At 40.4% G+C, this 27,923-nt stretch overlaps 4 protein-coding genes across 5 annotated transcripts in view; all 4 read right to left on the reverse strand.

The window, feature by feature from the left end:
- The window catches only part of kif13a (kinesin family member 13A), a 42,144-nt gene extending 35,822 nt beyond the window's left edge, over window positions 1-6,322 (reverse strand). Inside the window, exons 1-2 of the mRNA XM_030071820.1 lie at window positions 5,975-6,322; window positions 5,637-5,727 (exon numbers count right to left, since the gene is read on the reverse strand). Coding sequence (XP_029927680.1) covers window positions 5,637-5,727; window positions 5,975-6,029 — 146 coding nt within the window. The 5' untranslated portion in view covers window positions 6,030-6,322. The remainder of the gene's footprint in view (window positions 1-5,636; window positions 5,728-5,974) is intronic.
- The window catches only part of ptdss1a (phosphatidylserine synthase 1a), a 28,586-nt gene extending 10,550 nt beyond the window's left edge, over window positions 1-18,036 (reverse strand). Inside the window, exons 1-13 of one of the 2 annotated variants that reach the window (XR_003929540.1) lie at window positions 17,674-17,977; window positions 17,021-17,112; window positions 16,451-16,495; window positions 16,225-16,349; window positions 15,954-16,112; window positions 15,499-15,650; window positions 14,423-14,564; window positions 12,969-13,081; window positions 12,646-12,711; window positions 11,804-11,903; window positions 11,450-11,518; window positions 10,961-11,027; window positions 9,320-10,757 (exon numbers count right to left, since the gene is read on the reverse strand). Coding sequence is in view for 1 of the 2 variants with exons in the window: in XM_030071831.1 (XP_029927691.1) it covers window positions 10,663-10,757; window positions 10,961-11,027; window positions 11,450-11,518; window positions 11,804-11,903; window positions 12,646-12,711; window positions 12,969-13,081; window positions 14,423-14,564; window positions 15,499-15,650; window positions 15,954-16,112; window positions 16,225-16,349; window positions 16,451-16,495; window positions 17,021-17,112; window positions 17,674-17,855 (1,407 nt within the window). In the remaining variant the exon portion in view is untranslated. Of the gene's footprint in view, window positions 1-8,951; window positions 10,758-10,960; window positions 11,028-11,449; window positions 11,519-11,803; window positions 11,904-12,645; window positions 12,712-12,968; window positions 13,082-14,422; window positions 14,565-15,498; window positions 15,651-15,953; window positions 16,113-16,224; window positions 16,350-16,450; window positions 16,496-17,020; window positions 17,113-17,673 lie in introns of those variants that run through there. The other variant, XM_030071831.1, reaches the window with a different exon arrangement.
- On the reverse strand, window positions 6,602-8,306 carry LOC115373434 (E3 ubiquitin-protein ligase NHLRC1). The gene is made up of 2 exons (XM_030071832.1): window positions 8,282-8,306; window positions 6,602-8,152 (listed from the first exon to the last, which is right to left on the reverse strand). The coding sequence occupies exon 2, from the start codon at window positions 8,103-8,105 to the stop codon at window positions 6,870-6,872; it is 1,236 nt and encodes a 411-aa protein (XP_029927692.1). The 5' UTR covers window positions 8,106-8,152; window positions 8,282-8,306; the 3' UTR covers window positions 6,602-6,869.
- A 2,745-nt stretch (window positions 18,037-20,781) lies between the features above and the next one.
- LOC115373437 (membrane-spanning 4-domains subfamily A member 4A) lies at window positions 20,782-22,840 on the reverse strand. Its single transcript, XM_030071835.1, has 6 exons — window positions 22,679-22,840; window positions 22,394-22,492; window positions 22,117-22,173; window positions 21,190-21,288; window positions 20,950-21,066; window positions 20,782-20,858 (listed from the first exon to the last, which is right to left on the reverse strand). The coding sequence occupies exons 1-6, from the start codon at window positions 22,838-22,840 to the stop codon at window positions 20,823-20,825; spliced, it is 570 nt and encodes a 189-aa protein (XP_029927695.1). The 3' UTR covers window positions 20,782-20,822.
- Window positions 22,841-27,923: the final 5,083 nt, after the last annotated feature.

The following is a 27,923-nucleotide window of genomic DNA, read 5'->3' on the forward strand; positions in this document are numbered from 1 at the left end:
AAAAAACAAGACAAAAAGAAGTGAAGTTCATCAATTTGTTCAATATGGCACTGCTTCCTCCCTGATGGAAATGAAGTGACACATTTATTGCCAGGCCACACCTCCTCTGACCCTGTCTGCTTGGTAGATGTCACTAACTGAATAGACATGCCATGTGGCTGGTAAGGACAAGGGACAACAAAAGCCACAAACTGGCCATTCAGAACATCCTCATTAAAACAAGTCATTAAGTGCAAAACATCCAATCATATTTGTAAATTGTGGGGAGAAATCTGTCAATGATATTTTCAATTTCATGCATTTAGCAAGGGAGTTATTTCCTCCCAGACAGAGAGACAACAGAGACTCATTTGTTAAACTTTTGTTAATTCTGTCTGTCTCCACTCCCTGTGAATAAGACTGAAAGTGATGTAAATGACTGCAATAAACTTACGCCACCACAAAATGAAACTCATGCAAGTACAACAGCAAACTTCAATAGATAATCACGTGCGGAGGAAAACCAAAGTCATTATAATGGAAAACTCTTTGATAAATTTGCTGAAATATGGATTTTACATAGACTACTTTCAGAACGTGAAGCCACATCTGAGATTACAAAGATGCAGACTTGACAACACTGGAATCCAATTTAGTCTGACAGACCTAGAGAGCAGGGACGCCATCTTTTCACATGTGCAGATCAAGATATAAATATTGTTCCACCCCCTAAACAAACAGGGAAAGCTGACCTCAAGGGGATATAATCATTTTATCAGTAACACAATGCTTTCCCTTAGTAGGATGCGTGGATAAAGTCTTATGGAGAAAGGTTGAGCCAATAATGTAGGCCAACTGTGAGAACAACATCTTACTGAATGGAAAGGCTGATTATTTGCACACAGCACAGGAAGCAAAATGGAAAGACAAAAGGAACATTCCTGAGGGCAGCAATTGGACAGGGCCACATTGTCATTTGGAGAAGGCTTGTTTGGAAAGCATGATGACACTTGGTCATATGTGTGACTCCAGACAAATGTGACCGCCCTCCAAAACTTTAGCAGCACAGAGACTAAGTAACACTGTCATGTTTACTTAGCAGGGCAAGGTTGAGTGCTTTTGGCATCTATGTATCACAGGAGCCAGAGAGCATTAGAGGCTATCTGTAAAGGCTTTAAAAAACACATGCTGACCACACTGGGCCGCCCTGACCACAACGGACTCTTTCCTATCTGTTCTGGAGAATGGAGTCAACCTCATCGACAGCACTGACCAATATTTCTTAACACTTTTAGATAGAGGGAAAGTTGAGTTAGAAGCAGAGCAGGGGGGACACACAAAAGACATTTCTGGCAAGACCCAAGGTAAGAGCGACACGTGTGGCTCTAGAGGCAGGGGACATAACCACGACTTGGCTATCTCTGGACACAATTTCATGCTACATTGAAACAAAAAATTAATTTAAAAAAAAGTACGGGCTAGCCAGTCCAACAAATGTAAAGATCGGGAAGTTCAACCTGCATCTTTCAAGTAGTGCAAACATGTTACCAGCAATGGAAATGGAAATTACAGCAAACATTACTTCACCGGATACAGTGGGTCCTTTTCTGACTGAACCCCCTCTCCACACACTACATCATTCAGATAACAATAACCAAGTAAGCAAGATAACGCAGTGAAGTAAAGATAAGAGTGGAACCCCCTGGGCTCTTGAGGCCCTTAGAGATAAGGAAGAGATTAGACAGGAGAAATTACAAGCTTGGTTACAGACATTATCAGATAGAGACAACAGTGCCACTGATCATCCTGAAATGCTGGACCAAGAAGCTACCAGAGGATGAGAAAAGAGATTTTGCAACATCATCCCTACAAAAACATGACTCTGCTCTCTCTTCTTCCATTAACTACTGTTAAAGTGGGTAAAGGCAGCCTCCCCTTAATGATCAATCTGGCTCGCTGAAGAAAGTCTTGGTTGGCACAGTATTTGAAACATGCTTCTTAATGCAGAATAAGGCTTATGGGAAAATGGTTTACATGCAAGACTTGAAGCCATTGTATTCAATTGTTGCAAGTTGAGGGACTCGTTGGGGCATGATAGATGTAATATGGCCCCATTGTGTGAGTTGAAGGGTATTTTCCTGTCATGATGCTCCACCACTGATCCCCACTCTAGACAGCAGCCTCAGGTATTTCTCTGCCACTCCGCCCCCACCTTCATTGTGTCTAAACCCCAAAGGACAGCAGGCTGGTGCTTGAAAACAAAACTGCTTTCCCAGATTCACATTTCAAGTATGCCATTCGTGCCAGCTCAAGAGAGACGTAAGATGAAACTAGAAAATGTGATTATGAACGTTAAGGAAACTCAACCTGTTGCCCTCAAGTCACCATCCAGGTTTCATTCCCCCATGATTATCGCTAATTTCAACAGGAAAAAAACGAAGGGGAGGGAGAGGTGTCACGAGTCTTGCCACAATGAGACATGGTGCAAAGAAAAAGGCTTAGCCATCAAAGGAAAACCCTTATACTTTCTTCACATTCTTTACATGATTTACATGTTTCTGTGCTGCTGTGTGTGGTCTGAGCACCAAAATACAGATGCAGTATTCAAGGTTTTCTATGTCAGATAAATGACCCAAAATGAAACTGAATAATCCAACATGTGGCTCCAAGTTCAGACCACTAGTGACTTTATTCATGTATTTTATTAGATTGCATTCACTCTTCATTTTTGAAGTACTGAGAGCATGTTACTTGGAAAAAAATTACTGGAGCAAAATTATTTTCACTGAAATTCAAAACAATCCAAACAGTGATTATTTTCCTTAGTCAGGTCCCATGCTTCAAAGTCTATGGTCTAAGACTTTAATAAGAAGGTGTAAAAAGTTTCATTACATTAAAATATGTTTGCATCAAAATATCTATTACGGCTCTGCCTATTCTGAGGCTGTGACTAAGTAATCCCATGAGAGAGAAAAGGTTCCCATGATCTTAGCCCTGGAGCCATATTTGGCTAAGCCTAAATCTGACACGTTTCCAACACATATGAACAGGTGCCCTGAAAACAAGGCTAAGTCTTAAGTGATCAGGGTATCCCCTTCTGCGGCTGCACAAAGTGCAGAGAGGAAAATTATATGGTTTAGGAAAACCATGGCAATCTAAACACAGAGGGTCCTAAGCCTTTCCAAGTTCAATTCAATGTGCAACAGCACAAGCACTGAGACACTGAGGAGTCATTATATATTCAAATAAAGAAAAAAAGCATCACACACTTGAATTCAAACAATGCCGGAGTAAAATAAAACAGAGTCATATGACATCTGTGAAGTTCAAAGACACTTTACAACTTTTCTGTGTACAGTATGGATTATCCTGAGAATGATAACTCACAAATTATTTTTGGAAAAGGCAAGTTATAAATAGCTATGGCAGGGGGAAAAATGAGTAAGTATTTACTGTGACCTTGGATGAACACAGTGGAGTGAAAATGAACCCGGGCACAACGCTGTAGCGATCCTCCTCCACCAGACAGATCGCAGCAGCATAAAGGTGAGAGAGTAGAGGCTGCAGTGACTGTTTTATAAAGGATAAAGAGGACATCAAAGTCCATAATAGGAATCTCTGCATAAATGTGATGCTAGCGGGCCAAATTGTTACAGCACTTGACTGAGACATGGAAACTCTTGCAGAGCAAAAATATGCCTTCAGAGTGTGACCCTGTGTATGGCTCACTCGAAAACATAGCAACAGGTTGCAATGGAAAGATCCAGCATCAGGTCCAGGGAGTAATCACATTCCATCGAAAATATTTCAGACAGACTCATTCTGAATGGCTGCTGTTATTGTCATTGATTTGACCTCTCACCCACAACAGCCTTTTGTTCCTCTGTCATGCGTTCTGTGCCATGAGTGTTAGCTTTGAGCATGATTTGTTAAATTGCCTGGAACGGAGCTGTTGTGTGGCAATTTCTGCTCTGATAATTGCCTTAAATACAGGTTAATGTGTGGGCTCTAGCTGCTCGAGGAGCAAGCTCATTACCACTTAATGCTGACTGTTGATTACATGGAACAACAAATAAAGTGTTACAGTGTACCAGGACTGGCTGCAGGCCACGAGAAAAGCCTTGACTGTGGCAAGTATTGTGGTTACATTGACTTCATTTTCTGTAGTCAGCAGGGTCTGGTCACACGGTGTAGACCTTTACTTACACAAGCTGTTAGAGCCTCTTGTTCATATGAAACACTCAGCAAGAGTGTTAATAAGTATGGGGAAACGAGGACAAAACAATGATCTTGGACTCTTTTTTCCAGTTGAGCATCCTTGAAGATTTCATTTGCACCCATGGGCAATCAGGTCAGCTGTCTAATCATGGGTGATGAAGGACAAAAGCAGAAGACAGCTACCAAACCAAGCGCAAGATTGAAGAAAACACCGTCTCAAACTATGATGATGGGCGAAATATAATGTCTCTGATCATCGCCAACAGGCACAGGATTTAAATGACTTCCCAAGCCTACAACCATTATTAGCCTACATCTCGCATGACTAGAGATACCCCCTAATTACAATCCGAGAGCATGTCACACATCTAGCCAGCAGAAACACGGGCTTTTTTTTTTTTTTGCTGACCTTCAATACACCACCAGGGTGTGAAACATTAGACGATGCTTAGCTGTCTTTTCCCAGGAGCGTTCTGTACACTTTCTCCACTTTTAGCCCTGATAACGCATGATGTGGTTTGTAGTGAAGGTACAGCCATACCCTTTGGTTATCCTGTCTGAACTCTGAAAATCAAATGAAAAAACAAACCACGAGCCATGTAGCCAAAGTTGGGACTAGTCAAACTTTACATAATATTGAGATAATCCTTGTTGTCTGCTGGGCGCCTCACACCTTCATAAACCAAACAGCTCCTCCTATGGCCCATGGTCTTTGAATACATAATAAGAGAGTGGTCAGGTGTTAATATGATTATTATTGGAGGGTTCATATTTATTGCTTAATATTAAGCATGGGGCGATCATGTTTCAAGGAATGTCTGCATGCAAGTTGTGTGAGCCACCATGTCCTCAACAGCAGCGGGTCAATATTTCCAATAATCCACTGCACTGGCATTTGTGTTGAAAAAAAAAAAATTCTAGCTCTTCTAGTGAGCTAGTTAAGACATTAAAAAATGAATAATTTATATTTTCTGCACTATAAAGGACAACTATGTAATGTAGCTGTATCAATGTTACAATGCAGTTTTAATCATTCCAGCTAGACCTGCGAACCAGCTAAATTTACTGTATGTTACATGCTAATCTTGCATGCTAATGTTACTGTATTATAAGCAGGGTGAGATAGAGTTATTACAGTGAGAGTGCCATCTGTTTTCTTGTGTTTAAACTCGGCCTAACAAGCTTCCAGACGTTTCACAAAAAAAAAACCCGAGTCCCCTGTTCCCAGACCATTAAAAAACATATGGACCCTTGTGCAGAGTGCAACACCGACTCTCCATCATAAACACCAGACAGAGGGGCTAGAGGTGCATTACATTAAGCTAACCCCGCATACTTGTGTACTGGCTGCTGCAATCTTATCGCACAGTGTAGGAGAATATCTACTGACAAATACATGAAGGTGCAAACACAAAGTGGTGGATTTTAGCCTCGTTTACCTGTTCTCCCCTTTTGCATTGGAAGGTGGTGGGTGTAGAACAGTTTGGTTGTCCTCCATGTCCACGACACATTTTGTATTCAGCTCAATTTCTGCAGAGACAAGTTTGTTTGGAGAGTAAAGTATGGTGGGGAGAAAAAGTGAGAAAGAAAAAAAAACCCTACTTAACTTTGACCGCTTTTAAACTATTCTCAAGTGTGACTTGAGGCTCATTATTCAGGGAGAAAGCTGCAATGGCGTTGAAATCCCAAACTTTGACCAGGCAGTGAGAAATGTAGCACACATCAAAGGCGAATAAAAACAAATGTTGCGAGAAAGAAATCATCGTTGTACACTTACCCCTGCGGTTCATAGGCCGAACTCTCACTGCAACTTTTACCTTTGTATCCGACATTTTCGTCCACTTTTTTTTTTTTTTACTCCCACCCTGTCTATGCGCGGAGCTATCAATGTATAGTTGTAGCCTATGAATCCCCGACGAGAAGCCCGGATTTCTGCCAGATAAAAGGCATTAGAGTCTAATTAAACAACCGGAAACGAGTCCAGGCCTCGAGGATAAGACACGAAAATATGTTCATTTTTCTTTATATCCATCCGAGCTCGCTTCTTGTGCAAATCCAACAGTCTCTTCCAGCCCCAGACAGCATCCCCACCGCCATCTTCCACTGGGAGCACGACTGCTATCCTCTTGCAGACTGCAGACGGCTATGCCAAAGGGGGAAAAATGGATTTCACTTAATACGGACCGTACTTTGCGGGGGAAACCCGCTGACGAGCGATTCGAGGTACTGTGTCAACTTGATGTATGCGCACAAGCATTTAGCATATTCACATAATCCGCAGTAAAGAGGATGGAAATAATAGTGCTGATGAGAATGGAACTTTTTTTATTTTTTTATTTGTCTTGTACACCATATGCCTGTCTGTCTGTCTCTCACACGCAAACACACTGAATGTTGTGTTGAAACAGCCTTTATTTTACATAAATAAGAAGAAATGCTGTAAGATTTTCAACATTTTCAAACATAATAGCACAATAACTTGAACATTTAAGGTTATTTGCATGATCATTAAGTGTAAATGCTTTGCACAATTTAACTGTGTCACATGACAGAAAAAAAATACAATTTTGTGCATTCACTTCAAATAAATTATATTAATCTAATTTCATTTTCTGCAAACGTTTAACCCGTGAGGTGCTCGATTTCACATACTTCAGTCCTTTCACACACTATTAAACAGCATCAGATTTGGCCGAATACATTTTCACTGCATGGTCTCCACTGTCCAGAATGAGGAGTGTGTTGCTCACAGCTGACACCAGCCCAACTGGGTGGATCAGGTGGTCTCTTATAAGGGGGGTTAGGGTTGGACCATTCTGCAGATTCCCCAAACTCCAAATCATCCCCTTGTTGGAGTCGGTGACAATCACATCTCCCTCTTTGTCAAAAGTCACAGCAGACATGCACAGCCAGACCCTGGAGCCCAGGGTGAGACTGAAACTGTCTGTTTGATAAAGGAGCTGGAAGTCCTTTGCAAACACTCTCAGCCTCGTGTTGTGGCGGTTCCCACGTGGTTGTGTGTCATCATGAAGATGTTCCACCACCGCCGTGTGCCCTGTCACCTTGCAGCAGGACACTGCTTTGGGATGCTGAAGGTCAGGAACAACTGTTTGGTGCTCTAGAGTCACACCTTGAGTATAGTCCACTGTGAGCTGGGACAGTGTGCCAGCCTGGAGGTCTGAGACCAGGATGTGCCCACAGCTGTTTACATCCACACCCCATGGCAGCTGGAAGGATTCCTTGGTTGTCAAAACATGGTTCCCCCTGGAGGTGAAAACCTTCACTGCGTTGTCTCCTGCATCAGTCACCACCACATGACCACTGGGAGTCACTGCCACATCCACTGGGTAACAAATCTCACCTGGGGCTTGTCCTCTCCGCCCGAAACTGTGTAGTTTCCTGCCCTGAGGACTGAAGACCACCACCCTCTTGTCTCCATCATGCACCACCACTACTGTCCCTGATGACCCAAACACAGCTACGCCTGTGGGGTTGATGAGTGTACCCCAGCCACCAAAAGCTGTGCAGAGCTGCAGAGCCCCACAGCTCGGACCTCCAACCAAGCCAAGGCCTCCCTTTGCCCTGTGGGGTACAGGAGATCTGGGTGTCCTGGACAACAGCAGCTCCTGGAGGTCAGTCAGAGCCTGGCAGTGGGAGGTGCTGTCAGTGTTGCACAGCTGTCGACAGAACGGGCACTCCAGCTTCCTCAGGAGAGGGTGGGACAGAGCTGTGATGCATTCCAGACAGAGTACATGGCCACAGGAAAGGTTCTGCGGTCTGCGCTCCCTCTGGCGAGTGCTGAACTTCTCAAAGCAGACTTTACACTCCAGCAAGTTGACCTGGATCTCTCTGAGAATCCCCTCTGGGCTCAGGCTGCCATGACTTGGGGAACCAGGATTCTCAGCCATGAGGGGGAGAAACGGGATGTTCTCACCCACTGAGACTGTTCAACCAACTGCTGCAGTCAGCAGGAAGCAAAAGAGAACAAGAGAGAGAGACAGATTTAAGAGAGATGGGGAGAGGGAGGAACAGTAAAGAGCGGTAGGAAAGCACAGCACTGCAACATTTTTGACAACACACTCACGGCTAGTAGGCCCAGGTCATGTGACAACTCGCACATCAGCAAGGCACTTTGCTGCCCTCCTTTGGAAATCAGGTTACACGCACGCTGTAAAAAGGCCACCAAGACCCATGCAGACTTCTCAGTACACAGCTTTTAGTGAGATAATGAGTGTACAAGAGGAGCAACAAGATTCATGGTTACATTAGCCATGTTCATTACTTTCTCATGAAGGTTGAAACGCTTTATATTTTTAGGATTTTTAGCACTATATTTATTACTGTCATTTACAAAGGGGCCATCAAGAGTTCCTTTAAATACATCTTGTCATAGGTCAGTGTAAGGCAGCTATTTCAGTCTCAGTTCCATGGTGTGCAGACTGAGTGAAATCGGATCCTTTGGAAACAGAAGGGCAGTGCTTGAGTCAGCCAATCCTGATCTCCGTTGCTGCCGCAGAGCGCTCTTCAGAGGTCAAGCAATGTGATTCAAATTTTCCTATTGTGAGGTCTACAAATTGTGTGCAAGGGTTGTGTATTTAGTGCCAAATGATTAATATAAAAGGAACTGGTTTGATCCAGACTCAATAAGTATGTGGTGTTATTGTTGACATGGGGCAACTCATATGATGTCAAGCATGTGCGAGCTACAAAAACACAAATACCTCAACAGTGAATAATCAGGGAGGGAAAAAAGGTAAGGTTGTACTGCTTGTCCTGGCCACTTTAATTCAAAAGCTTCAACATTAATATTACCTTGAGGAAAACAGAACACTAAAAAGATTTTAGGAGGAAATGTAAAACATTTTTAATTTGTTTCATTAAATTCACAGTGAAAAAGAACAACACAAGTCATTTTCAACAGATCTGTTTTGGCAAATGACATCTAAATCCAGAGACAAGGTACCATTTATTTATATTGTGTAGCATGGGAGCCTGGTCCATTCCACAGAGGTCAGCGTCTGGATTGTCTAGGATTATGAGGGACATACCTGTGTTGAGATGATACTGACATAGCAAAACAAATAAAATCTTCAATAAAGCACTCTGAGAGCACAAGAAAAACACACACACAACCCAAAATTTAGTCTGAATACAAACTAAAGTGTTAGGAATTTAAAAAAAAAACAAAACAAAACAAAAACATGCATACAGGCACAAAGGGTGAATTAGAATGTTACAATGACTGTGAAATACATAAAAACAACAATACTGGCTTCCAGGTGTGCGGTGTGACACAAAACCCTTTGCGTATGGTAACATTTTCCTACTGAAACACTTCGGTTGGTTTGACACAGCCATGCAAATGCAACATGGGCAATAACAGGGATGTCAACAGTAAAACAAAGCTGCCTGCTCACAGTCAGGTACAGCCTGAGCACATGCAAAAGTCTCAATGATTGCCCTCTGTTAATATCAGTACAGTAAAAAAAAACAAAAAAAAAACGATAGCAGCCACAGATGTACAGGGAGAATAAAATCACTCAAGGTCACAATGATTCACAAAATACTCAAACATTACAAATGTACAGTATTTCAGAGAAAACAGAACTGCTCACATGGAGCATCTAGGGTTTTCTTTGAAAAAGTGCTTCAACTGCGTGCTTTGCTTTATAATCCAGGTCAAAGCCTCAAAGAATTGTCCTGCCAAACTAAAACTGGTTTGCACTGAATCCCTGTTCACATTCCACTCTCTGTTCAAGGTATGAACACAATAAAACGTGAACACCTACATCAATGAAAAATGTAGATTGACAATAGATGATTGAAACTATTGAGAAAGACTGTCAATAGATATATGCCCACTCTGAGAGAATACAAGCCTTTCTGTGCTAGAAACATACAGGCTTCAATTTTACATGATATATTCTACATGTCTCTTAATATTGTGTTAATCCAATTACATACAGTACTTTGCTTATAGGACCTAAGGCTGGTATACATGTGTCAATTTACATTAACCATCAATGATATATTGTATCATAGGATGAATGTAATTAGTAAATTACAGTTTACCAACTACTGTGATCATGCGTTCAAATCTAAGATGGGCAGTCGTGTATTGCCATCTCTCACTCACACTCTCACATCTCTCTCACACACAAACACACACACAGACCCAGCCAAACGCCTGTGATCATTGGGGTATAGGAGCTATTTCTGTGACTACAGCCCACAAGTGTGCATCTCTGTAGTCGATGCTTCTCTGTACTCCTATAAACACTGCATGGACCTGCTGATCCACCTAGTCTCTTCTCAGTCTCCACTCCCTCTATTGTAGGCGAGGGTTTCTCTAGAGTTGAAATGCACCAGGAACTGATCATATCTTTCTACCCTTTCCGCATCATCCTTCTCTCCTGGCTCCTTAGTGTGAGTTCAGGAGGGGCCCTCCAGCCTCTGGCTCTCTGGCTACTGGCTGTCCAGGCCGTTGATGGATTTGGTCTTTCCTGAGCCCTTTCCTCTCCGTCTGGTTGCAGGGCTATCACTGTCTACCTCCATCTCTCCTGAAACACAAGGACCAAACATGTTGCAATGAGATATGTGTTTTTAAAAAGAACTGCAGGATGTACATGTCTTCAGGTGAAAAGCAGAACCAACCACTAGGGGTCAGCAATTTACAAGGTAATAGTTAAAGATGGACATAAGCTCTTGACTCATCCTTCTTTTACAGAGTAGATGATTTACACACAGAAAAGGCAAACTGTACCTTTAAGTCCTTCTGACATGTGGTCAAAAGATTCTGTGTAATTACTGTCCTCGCATTCTGAGAGGCTCTGTGAGAGGAGAAGAGGTCGAGACACATGACACACATTCCAATAGCTGGACAGGGAACATACAGCAGTGGGCACAGTAACTTGAACGATAGGAATCTTTCTAGGGAAAAGACCTGCAGGTTCACATTTACTGGGGCCCCTTGACGGCAAAATCAGCTGACTCTTTGTTTCAACACTAAACGCTTAGTGTGTCTAGGTGTGTATACCAGTGCTGCCTTTCAGTTCTTGGTAAACGCTGTACACTCAACATTGCTTTCCATTAATAGATCTCCATGGTGATGCAATAAAATACGCCCCTGACAAGGTTGTTATGTGTAAATACTGTAGTAAATGGCTGTGACAGTCAGTATGAGGTGCTGCAGAAGTATTACAGACTTTGCATGGACAAAGGACACAAAGTAACACTAGAGCAATACACATACCTTTTCTCTTGGACCATAGGTTTCAGCATACCACACCATTCCATACAGGCACAGGAATGTAATGAAGGCCTAGGAACAACATCAAAATATAACAGAAACCAGTCAATTATTAATAGAGGATCTGTAAGCGACAGTGTTAATTAGTTAGAGCATAATATGAGTGGGGCTCGTGTGCATTTAGTGGTCAGGATTATGAAAACAAAGTATGAAAAAAATACAAAAAAAAAAAAAAAACCTGTACTTATGACAAAAACATTAAAGTACAGGATTTCATGATGTGCTACTAACTGCAACACAGTTGGTCATGATTTGTCTCAAAACAGAGATACAACAGTGCTTAGATCCTGATCTTACCACACACAGTAGCCAGAGAACCACGTAGAGGATCTGTGTTTTTGAGAACAAGTCCTGTCCAAACTTCACACACGCCAGGGCCTCCAGGAAGGCTATTGCCCTGTGATTAGGAAGGGGAAAAATGCCTTTTATCTGGTTATTCTGCTGCATGGCCCTCCTGCTGTCATGGAGATGACATGAGTGAGAGAGGGAATGGGAAATACACCTGTTGTTTATAGCACTGTAATAAACTTTTTTAAATGTAGCAGACATTGCGAGGAGTGTTTCATCTGCTGTTGGATCAAAACTATCCACCAAAATGTAGGCTGTGCAGCAAGGAGGAAAGTCATTCTTATCCTCTTATTACTGATCATATTTTTGAAAATATACAATAGCTGTGTAATAGGATTTTGAAGCCCAGCAGTCATGAAAGCCACTCAGGACATGAATGACCGTGTAACCTTGTACCAACTAAGAAAAATCATAAAACACAATTCTATGCTATTTTTTTTTTATCTGACCAGAGCCATATACATTCACACCCTCAGCCTATTAGCATACACTTATCAAAATGTATCTCTTCTGCGGATTATGATGTTTCTAATTGTAGAAGCTGATTGTCATTTTGTCATTTTTTGGGTTAGAGAGTTTAATGCCCTACAAAGTCCTGTTTCTCACACCACATGGCAGATCAGTTAACAGTCACCGGCCCTTATCTGTTCTGCCTCTCTCTATCACACAGCCACAACACGCCTGCAACAAAGTTTATACACAAATACAAGGTGTAGTGCACCTGCGGGGACTTTTGAAGGGCTCTGTTGAAACACTCAGTTTATCAAGGCAAGGCTTTTGTTTTCACTTACCCAAACACCCAACACTGGGTCCCAACTCTCTTGCACTGGGTATCTGTAAGGTATGCATAATACTGCCTAGAGCAAAAAGACAATTACCAATGCAAATGTTAGCAAATACTGCCTGCAGCTCTCATCAGTCACATGTTTGAACTGTTTTTTCTTAAATTTTCAAAACAGGGAATTGGATGTAAGCTTGTTACCATTGCAGTATATAAAAAATAGAGCATGTGGCAGTATTAGTTTTGAATATGACTATCAGTTCATTTCCTGAAAATAGACTTAAGAGGAATAGAGGAATTTATGACTTAGAGGACATCCTTCGAGGTTCCTACCTTACTGTTGGAGCTGTAATAATGCCAATGAACAGGATCCGACACCAGCTAAGAGCGTGGCATGCAGGAAAGATGAAGATGTGCTTCAGGAAGAATGTGTTCAACTCTGTCAGCTGTGAGCAAAGAGGGAGACAGAACAGAGTAAAGATTATTGAGTGCAACTGAATCCCTTTTACTGTTCTTTGTATTCGGAAACAAGTAAGATCTTAAGAAATTTTCTTTGACGATGATACATTGTTTTATAAAGTTGTGCAAAAAAATACAGCTGAGTATTACAATGTTTTGGCAATACTGTATCAATTCTCTAGCCTCTTGTACAAAGGTATCATTTATGCAAATCATTTTCACAACATCTAAATTTCAGTGCACTGTATTAAATGTATGGTACTAATTGTGCTTTAATAAACTGAATTAAGTTGTTTTGATTAAGTTGTTTTTGTTTTCAGTTTGTCACCTGATTTATCATATAGAAAGTCTTCCCAGGAATTGTGCAGTAGGTAGCATTTTCAGTCAATACTGTGGAGTACTATCATGTAACATCACACAAACTGCACTGTAACCCATGTTTTTGGATAGATATTGCATAACAAAACCCAGACCTATTGTTTTAAGGGGTACAGACAATGATGCCTGTGCGTTTAGGCATCACATTTTGTTGATTTGGCCAAAATGCAACAATCATCACAACTAGTTGAGTTTGGGACACACACAAAGGTTTCCATTAACAATGTTAGACCCAAGTCATGCTTGAATTAACACAAACTGGCAACAATAAAAACAGCATTTTTTGGGTCAAGGGGTTTAGATCAGAGAATTGCTTTGTGTCCAAGTTCCTCTCATCCACCCTGGAACCATAATGAGAGGGGGAGGACTGGTGCCTTGTTATTCCCACATTTGGCCCACAGCCTGCATGGACAGACCCAGAGGAGAGCAGCTAAACTGTGGCCACTCCGATCAGGCTGTTCCATCTCCCATCTCTTCAACTAACTCCCAAAGACTGTTAATTACTATTTAAAGCCTCCAGAGTGTTAGGAACTGCTTGAGTGAGGGAGGGGAGAGGACTACTCTGTTTCATCACCGCACAAAAAGAGAGAAACCATGGCTTTCATCGCCATGGCAGCCAGTGACTCCAGTTTTGGCAGCTTTGGCAGACTCTTCAGTGGAGAGCACTGGAGCATTCTCGAGTTTTTCCACCATGGTTTCCCCATCAGCATAAATTGCTCCCAAGTCATCCAGCTTGTCTTTCACTATTACGAGATTAGCTGTTAATATGGTGACAGCGGGACACTCGTGCATTGTGGCACATGATCCATCTGAGGTAGGTTTTACATTTCAAGAGCAGTGTACGCAATCAGATTAGCCGGGACTTAACACACCAGGCACACCGGATCATCCCTGACTAGTCAGCATTTAATCACTTTGAGACAGCAAGGGAGGATTTCTCTGGAACCCACCTGCCAGATGATCATAAATAGATAGACGCCCATCACTCGCTGCAGGGAAGACTTGGGGTCAAACCAGCGTACGTAGGTCCAGCTGGCCGGGGTGAACTGCAGCACTGCTCGTTTGATCTTCCCCGTGGTGGTGTGGATGTCCCTGGACGGAAAGAAACAAGAGGAGGGTTACAAAGACTTGTGGACAGTGTTAGTGCAACAGAGACAGACAGATGAAAATAATACAGTGACATGAATCATTCAAGTGTGCTGCACCTGATCATATTTCAAAACAGTAAAAGCAGAAGGAACTTATGTATCTTACAATGTTAAGTTATCAGAAAAAACATACTCATTGTTTGAGAGATTTAAAAACTTTGTTCATGTGACCAAAACAAACTGAATGTTGATGCTGTACAGAATTGCCAAAATAAATTCAGTGCATCAGACAATACTTGTTTGGGTTATATTAATTAACATTGATCTTATTTAATATTGAAGTTTATCCTATATTCTTTGACTCTGATCAAGTTCATTTAAAAACTTAAAGCATGAATTAATACCATCTACCCTCATATAAAACTGTTCCAAAATGGCTGTGCATTCATAATGGGAATTATATATCAAAAACACTTCAGAAACTGAACACAAAGTGAGCTATGTTTAAAGAGGCAAACATGCAACAAAATAAACTACTAGAAACCACATTAATATGCATACAGGGATGTTCAAAATGAACTGTATAAACCAACAAACAAATGTAAAATCTAACCTTGTTCTTTCATGGGTGTTACTGTCTATTCAGCCTGTCCTTTTGAGTGGGTTAAATCAAAGCACACTCACATAGATAGCTTATTATTAACAGTATCTTAGCTACATTATTATAGGTGCGGGGCTGGACTCATGAGAGAGATGCACCAGGCTTACCATGTGAACAAACTTTGTGATTCACTATAAATTATGTATATAAAAGGTGACTGATTTTTCCATTGGTGTGGATTTAGACTAGCAGACACTTGCAGATAAGATGCTGAAACACCAGAGGTCCTTAACAATTTACTAGTGTCATAAATACTTTCCAGACTACAGGGACCTACTTGATACTGGCCCAGTGGTAGGTCCTCATCTCCAAAAACCGACAGACTGTCATGCCGAGCCAGATTCCCCCTCCATTACACAGCAGAATGTCCAGAATCACCTGGTCCCACCAGCACTCAGCAAAGTTAGGCAGCAGATGCATGAAGAAGAGCTACGGGGAGATGGAAAAAGTAGCTATGGGACTAATATTTAAGCCATAATTGAATATTATTAACATATATGATGTCATTTTTAAAAATGACACAACTCAGCAGTTTCCATTACAGGGCACAGGCATGAAAGCACAACCTTGTAATTTCACTCCTACCAGTTTTTCCATTATGAGAGAGAAAAGCGAGAAAGCGAGACACAAGCCGGTAAACAGTCTTTCTGTCTGCCAGCCTGTCTGTCTGCAGCATCATGTGAAAGGCCACATGATGCTGCAGATATGCGTGACCACAGCCTTGACGTGTACCTCCGTGAGCTCCCAGGTAATACTGATGGTCCAGCAGAGTCCATAGCTGCGAATCAGCAGGGCCTTCATGCCCCAGCCCCAGAAATGACTGAATGCAAAAATGTCAAAGTGGCTCAGGATCCTCTCCCAGGTGATCACATGGCAGTTCACTGCATACTCCTGCAGAGACAACAGGCAGCTTAAGCTTAAAACGATTATTAATCCACTGATAGCGGCGCATATAAACCACTCTCAAAATTATTTTCTCACTAAGCTTTTCTATGTCACTCACCATTATGTCTGCCTCTCGCTTGGCATAGCGCAGGTTTGGGTCAAACCAATACATGAGCAGCTTCACCTGCTCCCAGTTCAGGAAGATGATCAAAACCAGGAAGAGGAAGTAAAGGACACTCAGACCTTCAGAGCAGAAAGAGAAGCCATGAAATGAGGAATCAAGGGAAACCTGAGATTCAAACAAATATAGTTTTTCTTCCAAAAGGCTTTTAAGAAATACTCACCAAAAACCATACGCCATATTGCTGGATGTGGTCTGGTGAATGGGCCTAAAGTCAGAATATCTAAATTAGATATGTAGTCTGCAATGTCATTACAATGCTGTTTTATGCCAGATAATAAGTAAAAAGTGTCCCTCTAATCCTAGACCACAACATAAGGCGCTTTGTCTCTCCTCAGGCCTGCTGCTAGTCGTGGTTTATGGTGACTGAGAATGCGCTGGCATCCCTGCAGTGTTAATAGTCTGTTTTATTACTGTTAGCAATATTTAATCTTTGTTTTCTCAATCATGGCATCCAGTGAATGCCTTAACGTCATGCAAGGGGAATGCCTGTCTGCGAGCCCTTTCCCAAGCCCTCTTTAATTTTTATTTCCCTACTGAGATTTCCATCAGGGTTTCTTCTTAGTTCCCATTGCGGGGTGTAAGGTTAGAGAGTGTTTTCTGTCCTTACTATGTTTTACTTTTTGCATTAAAATGTTTTCAGGGCTTTGAGACTGTAGGTGCAATTCAGGCCTATGGAAATAAACTGAACTGAGGCATATATGAGCAATCCTTAGTGTGCATTTGTCCTCACCATTAGGAAATGCCAAGACACTGATAACTAGGAAGAAGGAGATGACCAGGATGAGCCCCACCCAGAGATTACTGTCAGGATTTCCATCATCTCTGCAGACACAGCAAAAAAAAAGGAAGTTTCCAGCAAACATGAGAATTTACGACACATGCTGTTAAAAAAGCATTTTGCTTCATCTCCCATTCACATCTGTGAGAACTATAAAGTCCAAAACAGTGACAATATAAGGAGGATAAACCACAACTCTGGGGAAAAGTGTCACCATGTGTGTCAATGTGCGTGTGTGTGTGTGTGAAGCAGGGGAATAAGCACTTTGCTCGTACATGTAGTTTGCTCAGTAGTTACACTGTTGTAGCTAATTTCAGGAAGAGCGTTCATTAATACTGGAGTGGCGTTATATAATGCAACACCACTTCATTTAATTAACGTGCACATTCAGTAGGAAGCCACACAAAGCGGTGAATAGCACAGACTAGCTAGCTGGTTGAGTGTTAGTGCCATTTTCAGCCGTAAGAGCCCACAATGAGGAAGAGATACGAGCAGTGGCTGTGCATCAGGCACCGTGTTGTCAAGAGCATCATCTGCCCCCGTTAGCCACACGCTAGCTAAAAAAAAAACTAGCCACCCTAGCTAGCGTTAGCCGGCCGTCTTACCTTGTAAACGCAAAATACATCAAACTGAGCACCGTGCAGGTCAGCAGCGTGATAGTGTGCGGCTTGTAGAAAAACTCGATGGTGATATCCTCAACTTGCTGTTCGTTAATCATTCGGAAATGCATTCTGTAGTTCACATCATCCTTGCTCAAGGTATGGGATCCACTATAGAGGGACGCCATGGCTGGACGCAGGAGTGCGGTGCATCTCCTCCTCCTCCTTTCTTTTTTCTTTTTTCTTTTTTTTTTTTTTTTTTTAGAGTAGCATGAGAAAGCGACCGCCACCTCCAACGCGAATAAATACACAGAATAACATAGCAGCCGTGAAGGTGGACCCGCAACGCGCACGCGACTGCCCACGAGAGCGAGCAGCGCACAGTGGAAAAGAGGGGGCACGGGCACGGGCTTGAGGGAAATTCCTCACTTTCAGTTGTGATTGGTGTAAATGTGTAGGGAGTGTCCCAGAGGGGAATAGTCCATCATGCGCCTCTGCGGTGTTGCTATTATTACCTGGTTTTCGGCACGACCTTTACACAAGGACTTTATAACAACACACACACACACACACACACACACACACACACACACACACACACACACACACACACACACACACACACACACACACACACACACAACATGACTACTGCTTCATAAACCTCACAGTCATAATTCAGCTGTGTGGTTTTGTCACCATGTGCTTTAACACAGAGTGAGGTTTGGAAACGGGCCTATCAGACGTTTTAATCTGGAATGATGAATGAATGGATGAATGAATGAAAGAGCACATCCTCCACGCCGATACACACGTCAGCTTACTTGACACTTAGTGTGTGTGTGTGTGTGTGTGTGTGTGTGTGTGTGTGTGTGTGTGTGTGTGTGTGTGTGTATGTGTGTGTGTGTGTGTGTGTGTGTGTGTGTGTGTGTGTGTGTGTGTGTGTGTGTGTGTGTGTGTGTGTGTGTGTTTATCTCCCTCATGTGGTCGTTGGTGAGATGGTTTTCTGGGCTGTGTCAGTGCAGTGGGTTTCAACATGGGGTGAGGGGCTTCCAGGAGGCAAAATGTAGAATAATGTCATGATCATCTAGTCACCACTTAAAATCTATTTTGTTGTTGTTGTTGTTGTTGTTGTGTACTGTCATTTTCACAGTCAGACTGTCACCTTCAAGAGATTTTTGTTGTCTCTTCTAACAAAGCTGGAAAGATAACAGTCTGCAGAATGAAAACACTGACCAAAACAGGGATTCTGTTATATTTTCTACTCAGAGACATAACAGTAACAGTAAGATTAAGGTAGTCCTCATTTTGCCATGAAACCCAGGAAGAACCCCCAACACCCCCTGGAGGCCCCCTGCTCCCCATGGTGACAGCACTTAGCATATGAATCAAAGTGTGTGTGTGGAGGATAAACTGAGGTGGTGGGTAAGATCACTCACTTCTTGTGTGCAGCCAACCATAAACAAAATGATTCATGAAATCATAAATTTAGGTACAGTTATTAATTTCCCTGAGTCTCAGAGTCCAGATAAAGTTCTTAGAGAGGAAGTTGAAATTTCTTTTTCTTTATTGTGAGATTTCATTGTGGCAAAGATTGTAGGTAAATGGAGGTGCATGCGTTTGAGGTTTTCCTGTGCATTAGTTTATAGTTTTGATAACGTGCAATATGAGGTTATGAACCTACTTGAGCCTTGAGCTGTGTGAATCAGTTTTGTCAAAACGGTGGCTGTGGGGTAAAGTGCACCACTTCCTTAATGTAATGACATTATCATTCCTTGTAAATGTCTTTTTAAGTTAAAAACACACACCTGCTCATAGTTAAATTAATATTAAATATAAAGAGCAGAGCAGAAACCATTAAACCTCAAAGCAATGAACACAAAACAGACAGAGATGGCATTGGAGATAGGTTAAATAAAGTGACAAGGGGGAACTACACACACACACACACACACACACAATACATTAAAAATGTGCTGACAGTTATGTTGAGCCAAGTTGCATGTTATTAACCTTTTATGCTGACGTTAAACCTCAGGTATGTTGTTAGAATGTGAACAAATGGACCAGACAGACTTAAAATGCAGACTGTCTGCCTTTGAGACTGAACTTATGGCCTCGCTGAAAGGACAAACAAATAAATTAATAACTAAATAAATGTGTAACATTTTATTTGCAAGGGGCAAGTTATGCTAAATGATCAACTTTAATAATGTGTCATGTAACTAAAATTGTATTAGCTACAGAAAGTGTTTTAATTACCACTTAAGCCCAACAGCTTTAAGTACACAAAGGATTTATTGGTTGAAATCAACACACATTTATCTTGAAACAGAAGCAGCAAATGTAAAAAGTGTCTGACTTTACTTTGTTCCTCTCAGTGTGTTTGTGATGGAGTGCAGGCACACTGTTAAAGCATACTGTTTTTCCAGTCTGAATTAAGCAGTTTTCTGTTCCTTTTTATGAATCTATACGATGTTTTATTCTGCTGTAAAATATATCACATTTAGCTGTTATGCATATTAAATATAAACTTCAGTGTATAGGTTGTTGGTCTGACAAACTATTTTAATTGTCTAAAGCAGAAGCATGTTTTCCTTTAAGTCAGGAAGACAAGCAAACTGTTAAATAATAATAATAATAAACAATAATTCTGTGATCATACAGATGAATTTTTTTTTTTCAGAAAAGAAATGTGACAGAAAATCAAAGATCTGATGACCCAATTTTGTCTTAAAAAAAAGCCATTTGAAGACATAAATTAAAGAAATACGCGGGGAGAAAAAAAAAAAAAAACATGCTCTATTGTGCCTTGGATTCAATATGAATAAGCTCAGTTTTATAATGATGTAATGATGCAATATACAGAGTATGTATGTTGGAAATTTGAGAAAAAAAAAAAAAAAAAAAACTCTTTTCCAAGAAGTAGCTTTTATATTCACATGCACACAGGGGCTGTCTGTCTATTTTACAACTATTTCTTAAACTGACACAATACTCTAAATCCATCAGTACTAACAACTAATTTTTTTGCAAGCTGGATGATGAACACTATATGACATTATTAATATGCATTTAAAAATATATATATAATATTGTGGCACGTATAGCAATAATAGCTGGTTGGTCACTGGTCACGGAGCTTCATCATGCCTTCAGGTCCCGACCTCCTGTTTGAGCAGTATGGTGGGCTGCAGAAAACAGTGAATAGTATTTGTTGTGTGACATAATATCCCTCTCCTACAATAAATAGCAGTATATGTGAAAAATGCAGTGACTCACCAGGGTGTTGAAATGTTGCCTGCAGATTGCTTTACTCAGCCAGAAGATAAGGGCGAGGGCAATCATCATTTCAACAAGCAGGAGAGCTGCAATCATTCCACTGACTCCATTTAACAGCTAAAAAAAAAAAAAAAAAAAGAAAGAAGAAAGTTGAGATGCAGCTTGAAGTGAATTATGTTGTTTTGTATTTCAGGGAGCTGTGGGGATCATCCAGCCAAGTGCAATAATATTCCTCCTTACCTTTACACCGTGAAGGGTACCAATGCTGAGAGCGCTGAGACAAAAAGCTGCAACGGCCCAGAAGAAACTGATGATGTTGAGAGAGAGCGACAGCTTTGCCTGGATGGTGAAAGAGACAATAAGTGGAAATGGCTTCAAATTCTGTAATTCCTTTTGTTGGGATCTGGGATCGGACTGATCTTGCTGACTTTGATTCATTTTTTATATTTAGTCAGATATTACAAGATAGTCACACAACCCAGATTTGCAGCCTTCAAATAGTCTCTATCTCACCGTTTGTTGGACACGTAATATTACAGCACCAAGTTATTGCAAAAGCATGAATAAACTAGATGAAAACGCATAAAAGCAAGTGTGTGTGCTCATTTTCACTCATCAGCAGAATGCAGCAGATAAAACCTCAAAACAAAACGACTAATATTTTTCTGCTGTTCACCTGCAACTTTTCTGATGTGTCAGTTTCATGAGCCTTTCAAAAAATAAACGTGCATGAGGGCAAAAATACAGAAACAGCATTTAGGGTTGATTAAAAAGTTTCACTGTCAAGGACAACCCCAATCTGAGCAACCAGAATCTCACTTATTAGTTTTCAAAAAGCATAATTTTTAGATTTATTCCCATCATATTATAATCCTAACAAAATAGCTTTGAAGAACCCTGTGCCATTAAAGCCATTATAATGATGCAGCATGCTTACATCTAATCTTCTGAGTCATCACCAAAACTCTGCATATCTAGTTAGTGAATGTGTATAATTTTTTTCATCCGAGGACTTAATTTACCAGTAATGCTTATGGAACTAATACAACTTGTTTTCATTTGGTAATATCAATAATATGACATCAAACTGAGCAGATTTCACTTATGCCAGTTGATGGATGTTTCATTTAGAAGCAAACGCTTAAATTACAGTTGAAATTTACTCACCACATGCATGTTTGGACAATGTCCTGCAGCGTAGGACACCATACCAGAGACCACAAACTAGAAAAAAATTATAACATACCTTTTCAGATTATTATTTTACACAGGAATAAAATGATTATCGACTATATTTGAGGATAACATTGAACACACAACACTAAAAATTGGATTTAGAATTTATTTGCATTTGATTTTTCACTGCACATTCAAAATAATCCAGAATGGTAATTTATTAAGACTAGAAAATGATTTAATTTTTCATCTGTGAGTATATCTTTACCAGAAAACTGGGCATGGTGTAGAACAAAATAATGGGGTTTGCCTGGGAAACAGTTAGACCCAGACTAAGAACGAAGACACCGGCGGTGGCTTGGGCAGCCTTGAGAGAAAGAGAAAACAAATGATTAGAAAATAATATGTCAAAGTTGCATTTTCCATGCAAAAAGTAAATCATATATCCAGGACAATGTCAGTGCCTGTTTGTTGATCTTGTGGTAATAATAGGCTATGCTTCTAATTATAGTAAATCAATCAATCAGTCAATCAAATGAATAAAATAACCTACCCCAAGAGGTTTAGGTTTCCCCCTGACAACAAAGACCTTGTAGGTGTCCTTGAACACACAGTAGAATTTCTCCGGCAGCAGCTGACCCTCTCGAGCATCCCGGAGACTCCTGATGGGGATGGTGATGACCATGGAGTCATCGCTTTTGAACGTCTGCCTCATTCCCCTGTTATACCAACCTGTTTTTATTTATTTATTTATTTATTTTTTCTCTCAGCTTTCTGCTTAACCTCAAATTCTCTGCCTGGTGAAATGACTAAGTTCAAGGAAATGATCTAGCATGCAAATAGTCTCTCTCTCTCTCTCTCTCTCTCTCTCTCTCTCTCTCTTTCTCTCTCTCTCTCTCTCACACATGCACGAAAGTGTGAGTTAGGACTGCTGAGTGCAAAAGTTGGCAGATATATCAGAAAAGTTCACACGGGATTTTTATGCATCTGTGTACAACAAACAAGTGATTGATCTTGTTTCCCTTAAAACAAACCCACCCAAGACATGAAAATAAAATAAATCCTGTGGTAGTTTGCATCAAATAAGAAAAAAAAAGGGGTGGGGGGGTGGGGGGTGAGGGACACTGTTTTGTGGAAATGGGCTGTTGAGTGAATGTCCCAAACATATTCAAATTTGTAGTGTAGTACAGAAACGCTGACAGCTGCAGTGATGACCTGGTGGAACCCACTGATAGGGTGAGGAGGCTGGGATGAGGAAGATGACCTTGGCTATCACAGGAACTGACAGTTAAAGAGAGGTGCGGTTGTTTGAGACCGGTGCAAACACAGAGAAAGAGACACCGATCAAGCCAAAAAGTGGTAAGAATTACAATCTAAACATTTTTTTTAATCATGCTGAAATTGACATAAAAAAAACTTTAATAAATATATAAATATATTACACTCTTGTTTTTGTATGATGGACACAGATTTTTATGTTTGACATGCGGCTCTGTAGCATGTGCATCTCAAAGTTTGTATATTTACATATGTGTGCGTGTATAGCCCTAAAAGTTGTTATGCCCGTGGTTTAAAAATGGCATTTGAGCTGAACAACAAGTGTTAACTGCATGGGGACTGGAGTGTGTGTACAGGCTGATGACATTTTGTATCATCACTTAGATTTAAAAAATTACATTTTTCTTCTTGATTTCAAACATAATTTCCTCATTTGGCTTGTTAAGGAACCAGAAAATTCTTAGTTTGCTAAGAATCATGTTACACCTTTTTGTTTTTGTACCTGTTGCTCATTTTTTACAAACCATTTGACAATGAAAACAGAGTGTCATATTATAATATCAAAGTAAATCTTAATATTAAATGTAATATTGGATGTTTGCATCATGATGGTTTTAGTTAATTGTGGATGAATTATGGCTCCATGTTACAGGTTAAAGCAGAGGGTTTATGATGATGTTTAAATTAACATGAAGAAATCCATCACCCTTCCAGGTAAAAAAGGGCGCCATGGCTTGTGCTGATATCGACATGGACATCCAGGGAGCTGAGGAGGAGTCGGTCCCAGGCGACCAGAGGGAGCCTCTGATATGTTACTACCAGGCGTCAGAGGTCATGCCAGACAAGAAGAGGCCGTTGCACGATCTGCTGCAGAAACAACCTGCTGTGTTGGGGGTAAGAGTGGGGCACCAGTCTGAACACATGGATTCACAGTTTAGGATTTGTGTCGCATTTGTAGTCAAAGTCAAAGTCAAAGTCAAAGTCAGCTTTATTGTCAATTCTACAGTATGTACAGGGCATACAGAGTATCGAAAATGCGTTTCTCTCAGATCCTCGGTGCAGACAATAAACATTTAAGACATAAATAAACATTATCTACAAAAAAAAAAAAAGGAAAAGATATGGGTATATAAATAGGGGCATGTAAAAAAGTAAACTAAAAAGAAAGTTATACATTAAAAAGTAGAAAGGCAGTTAAAAAGTAGAAAGGTAATATAGTTCATCAAAGTTTAAATCTTACACTTTTTCTGTTATTTTTTCATCACATGCGTGCACCCACAGTAATTACTCATTGTCATAAATGGTATGCAGCTTGCAATAACTTTGGTCCAATCTGAATTGATTGCAATATCCCACACAATCTCCCGTTTGAATTTGTACTTTATTGTCTGTAATCTTTAACATTTACCCCACTAGAGGAAACAGAAATGAACTGGAGTTTATGTAATCAACATTGAAATAAGCTATACATTTTTAAGAAAAAAGTTGGTGAACCCACCTGGATGTACCTTTTTGACTACTGCATATATTTCTGCATTAATCCTAAAAAATTGGCCTGATCTTCATCTTATTGATAAAACTAGATAAACACAATCTGGCACACAAATGACACACAAACAATTGTACTTTTCAATGCTTTTATGGAGCACATTGTTGAAGCATTCAAAAAATGCGATAATTAATTAAAAGGGGATAATCAGAGTTAGGTAGTCCAGTCAGGATGGTAACATTCACATATTCACATATTCACACATTCACATATAGATCTGCTGAGGTGAAACATGCCCTGATCCAAACAGAATTTAGAGGACATCATTTGCTGAATTGCAAAAGGTTGGAAGGAGCTACAGCGTCTCTAAACATCTCAAAAGACTTTGCCACGCATCAATTATCAGGCAGACAAAGAGCAGCAGTGGTAGAAATTCATCACAGCTGCTGATGTCTTCAGTGTTGGCTATCCTGCAAAGGCCAGGTTACAAAGAACTGATGGATAACATTTAAGGACTGTGCAGGCATCCTTTACACTTGCAAATGTTCTCATGAGTTCACTACAAGAAAAACACTGAGTGGTGTTAATGGAACGATGCCACATAGGAAACCACTGCTTTCAAACAATAAAAAAACACATTTAAAGTTTTTAATGTTTGCTGAAGGCCACCTGGATGTTCTACAATACTGGAAGAGAGTTGTGTGGGCGAGTGGGACTGAAATTGTTTGGTAAAAAAAAATGTAATGTTTTATATGGATGTGCAAAACACTGCATACCAACACCAGAAACTCATGTCGACCGTGACGCATGGTGCAGGGAGCATCATGGAGTGGGGCTGCTGTGCCGTCTTCAGGGTCTGGGCAGCTGGCAGTGAATGAGTGAATGAATTCCAAATTGCAGCGTGAAATTCCTCGGAAGAATTTCACGGAAACTGCTTGTGATCTGAAACGTAGCACAGATTGGCTCAAACAGTATAACAGTAACTGTAAGTAATCATTGTCACAGTAAATCTGTGTACATTTAAGACAGGAGTTTCAGCTCGTGCGAATCTGTATTTTGGAATAGGCAAGTAAGAGACGTGAGCTGATGCCTTGTGGATGCGCTGGCAAAAACAAAGAACAAAAAACAAATATCAGTGAACTGAAACTGTTCTGCAAAGAGGAATGATCCAAAATACTAATGCTACAAATATATATATATATATATATATATATATATATATATATATATATATATATAAAAACAACTCTACAGGAAATGTTAAAGACTGCTCAACCAGTTCCTAAATCTAAAGGCTCACACACTTTGCACATGGTATGACTGTAAATGCTTTTTATGCTTGCTTTAAAATGCTTTAAAAGTGTTTTTGATAAAAACATGAGAAAGAACAATTGTGTGCATGTTTTTTTTTTTTTTTTTGTTGTTTTTTTTGGTTGTTTATTGAGGTGATGTTTACCTATTACCTTTACTTAGATGAAAATCAGATTCTCTCGGGCCTAACTCTCTTGGGTTCATCTTTTTTCCACAACTGCATATAAATAATAAATGCATACAAAGCATGAATAAATGAATGAATACCATATTCTTTCTACATTATACAATATATTTTCATGTTAAAATACACATAGAAATAAAGATAATTTTGTACAATAGTCTTGCAAATTCTGAAATGATTCATATATGTTAATATGTCTTAGCAGAATTTTCTCTTTCTGATGTGAGTATGCAAAAAGGAGGTTTAAAAAAATTTATTAAAAAAAAAGAATATAGCATACGTACTTGAAACAAAAGATCAGTAAATCAGATATGTATTACCTCCGTCACCGTCGGTGGATGGAGGTTATGTTTGTTTGTTTGTTTGCTTAGTGGAGGGATGGGGGTGAAATTGCATGGAGGAGCTGGAGTTTCTTGGACGGTCAAAGGTCAAAAACCACATTTTGTGTGTGTGACTGCCCTTGGTGGGCTGTTGTCAGTCTCTGCAGGTGGTGAGCGGTCTCCTCAGTGTCGGGGTGGGAATCATTTTTGCTTTGAGCCAAGAAATGACCGATTCTCTCTTCACGCTGTTCAGACTCTCCCATCTGACCGGTATGCTGGTGAGTTTTAACTTAAATAATCATATCTTACAACTCCATATATCTAGATATAGCTAGATATATACATTTAGCAGCATTATATGCCTGTGCTTCAAATTTAATCATGCATTCTCATTTTGTTCTTCAGTTCATCAGTGCTGGAATAATATCCAACCTGTTGTTCAAATGTCCAAAACTGCTGTCTGTGAGTACAAACCAGCAACATTTATGATATAATTGGTTAAACACAATATGGGAGTCAACAGAAATCAAAGCAGTATTGTTTTTATTCCAGGTGTGCTTCTTTGTGAACTGCGGCTGCATTATTGTGGCAGTATTTGCAGTGGCTCTGATTGTTGTCGACTTGGTTCAGTGGAACCCAGCGAATGAACAACATCTGAAGGTGGGAGTAAATGAACGCTGTGCTGAACCTACAAAAACATAGATGCTGTGCTTCAGAGGTGGAAACACAATAATGTGTATTGCTGACTGACACTTCAGATGACGAAGATGTGATCAGTTTGTAAGTACTGCTCTGTGTGTTTTTGACAGATCGAGGTGCTGGGGCTCCTTGTGCTCGGACTCGAGGTGCTCAGCTCCACAGTTCTCTGCGTCTGGTTCGGTAAAGAGAGGAAAAACAACTCATCATGATCCGCCTCGGCCGAAAATGACTTCTCTCTCTCATTTCAGTCGTTTGTTTAGTTCTACCAGAAAATGACCATTGGTATTTAGACGATGGAATCTAGGGACAATAGTGCTTAAATTTGAATTTATATTCGAATCAAATTTAATTGAGGTTACACCTTCATTTTTTTTTAAACAAAAACAAAACAAAAAAAAAATCCCCAAACAAAACACATAGCTGTTTTTTGTTCCATCTCAGATGCCTGTATCATAGCCTGAACCTGAGGTTGTGGTCTCTGTGTGATGTTTATTGAGAACACACACCCTGTGGTAAA

This window comes from Myripristis murdjan, chromosome 16 (assembly GCF_902150065.1).
Source record: "Myripristis murdjan chromosome 16, fMyrMur1.1, whole genome shotgun sequence".
Classification (NCBI taxonomy): Eukaryota; Metazoa; Chordata; class Actinopteri; order Holocentriformes; family Holocentridae; genus Myripristis; species Myripristis murdjan.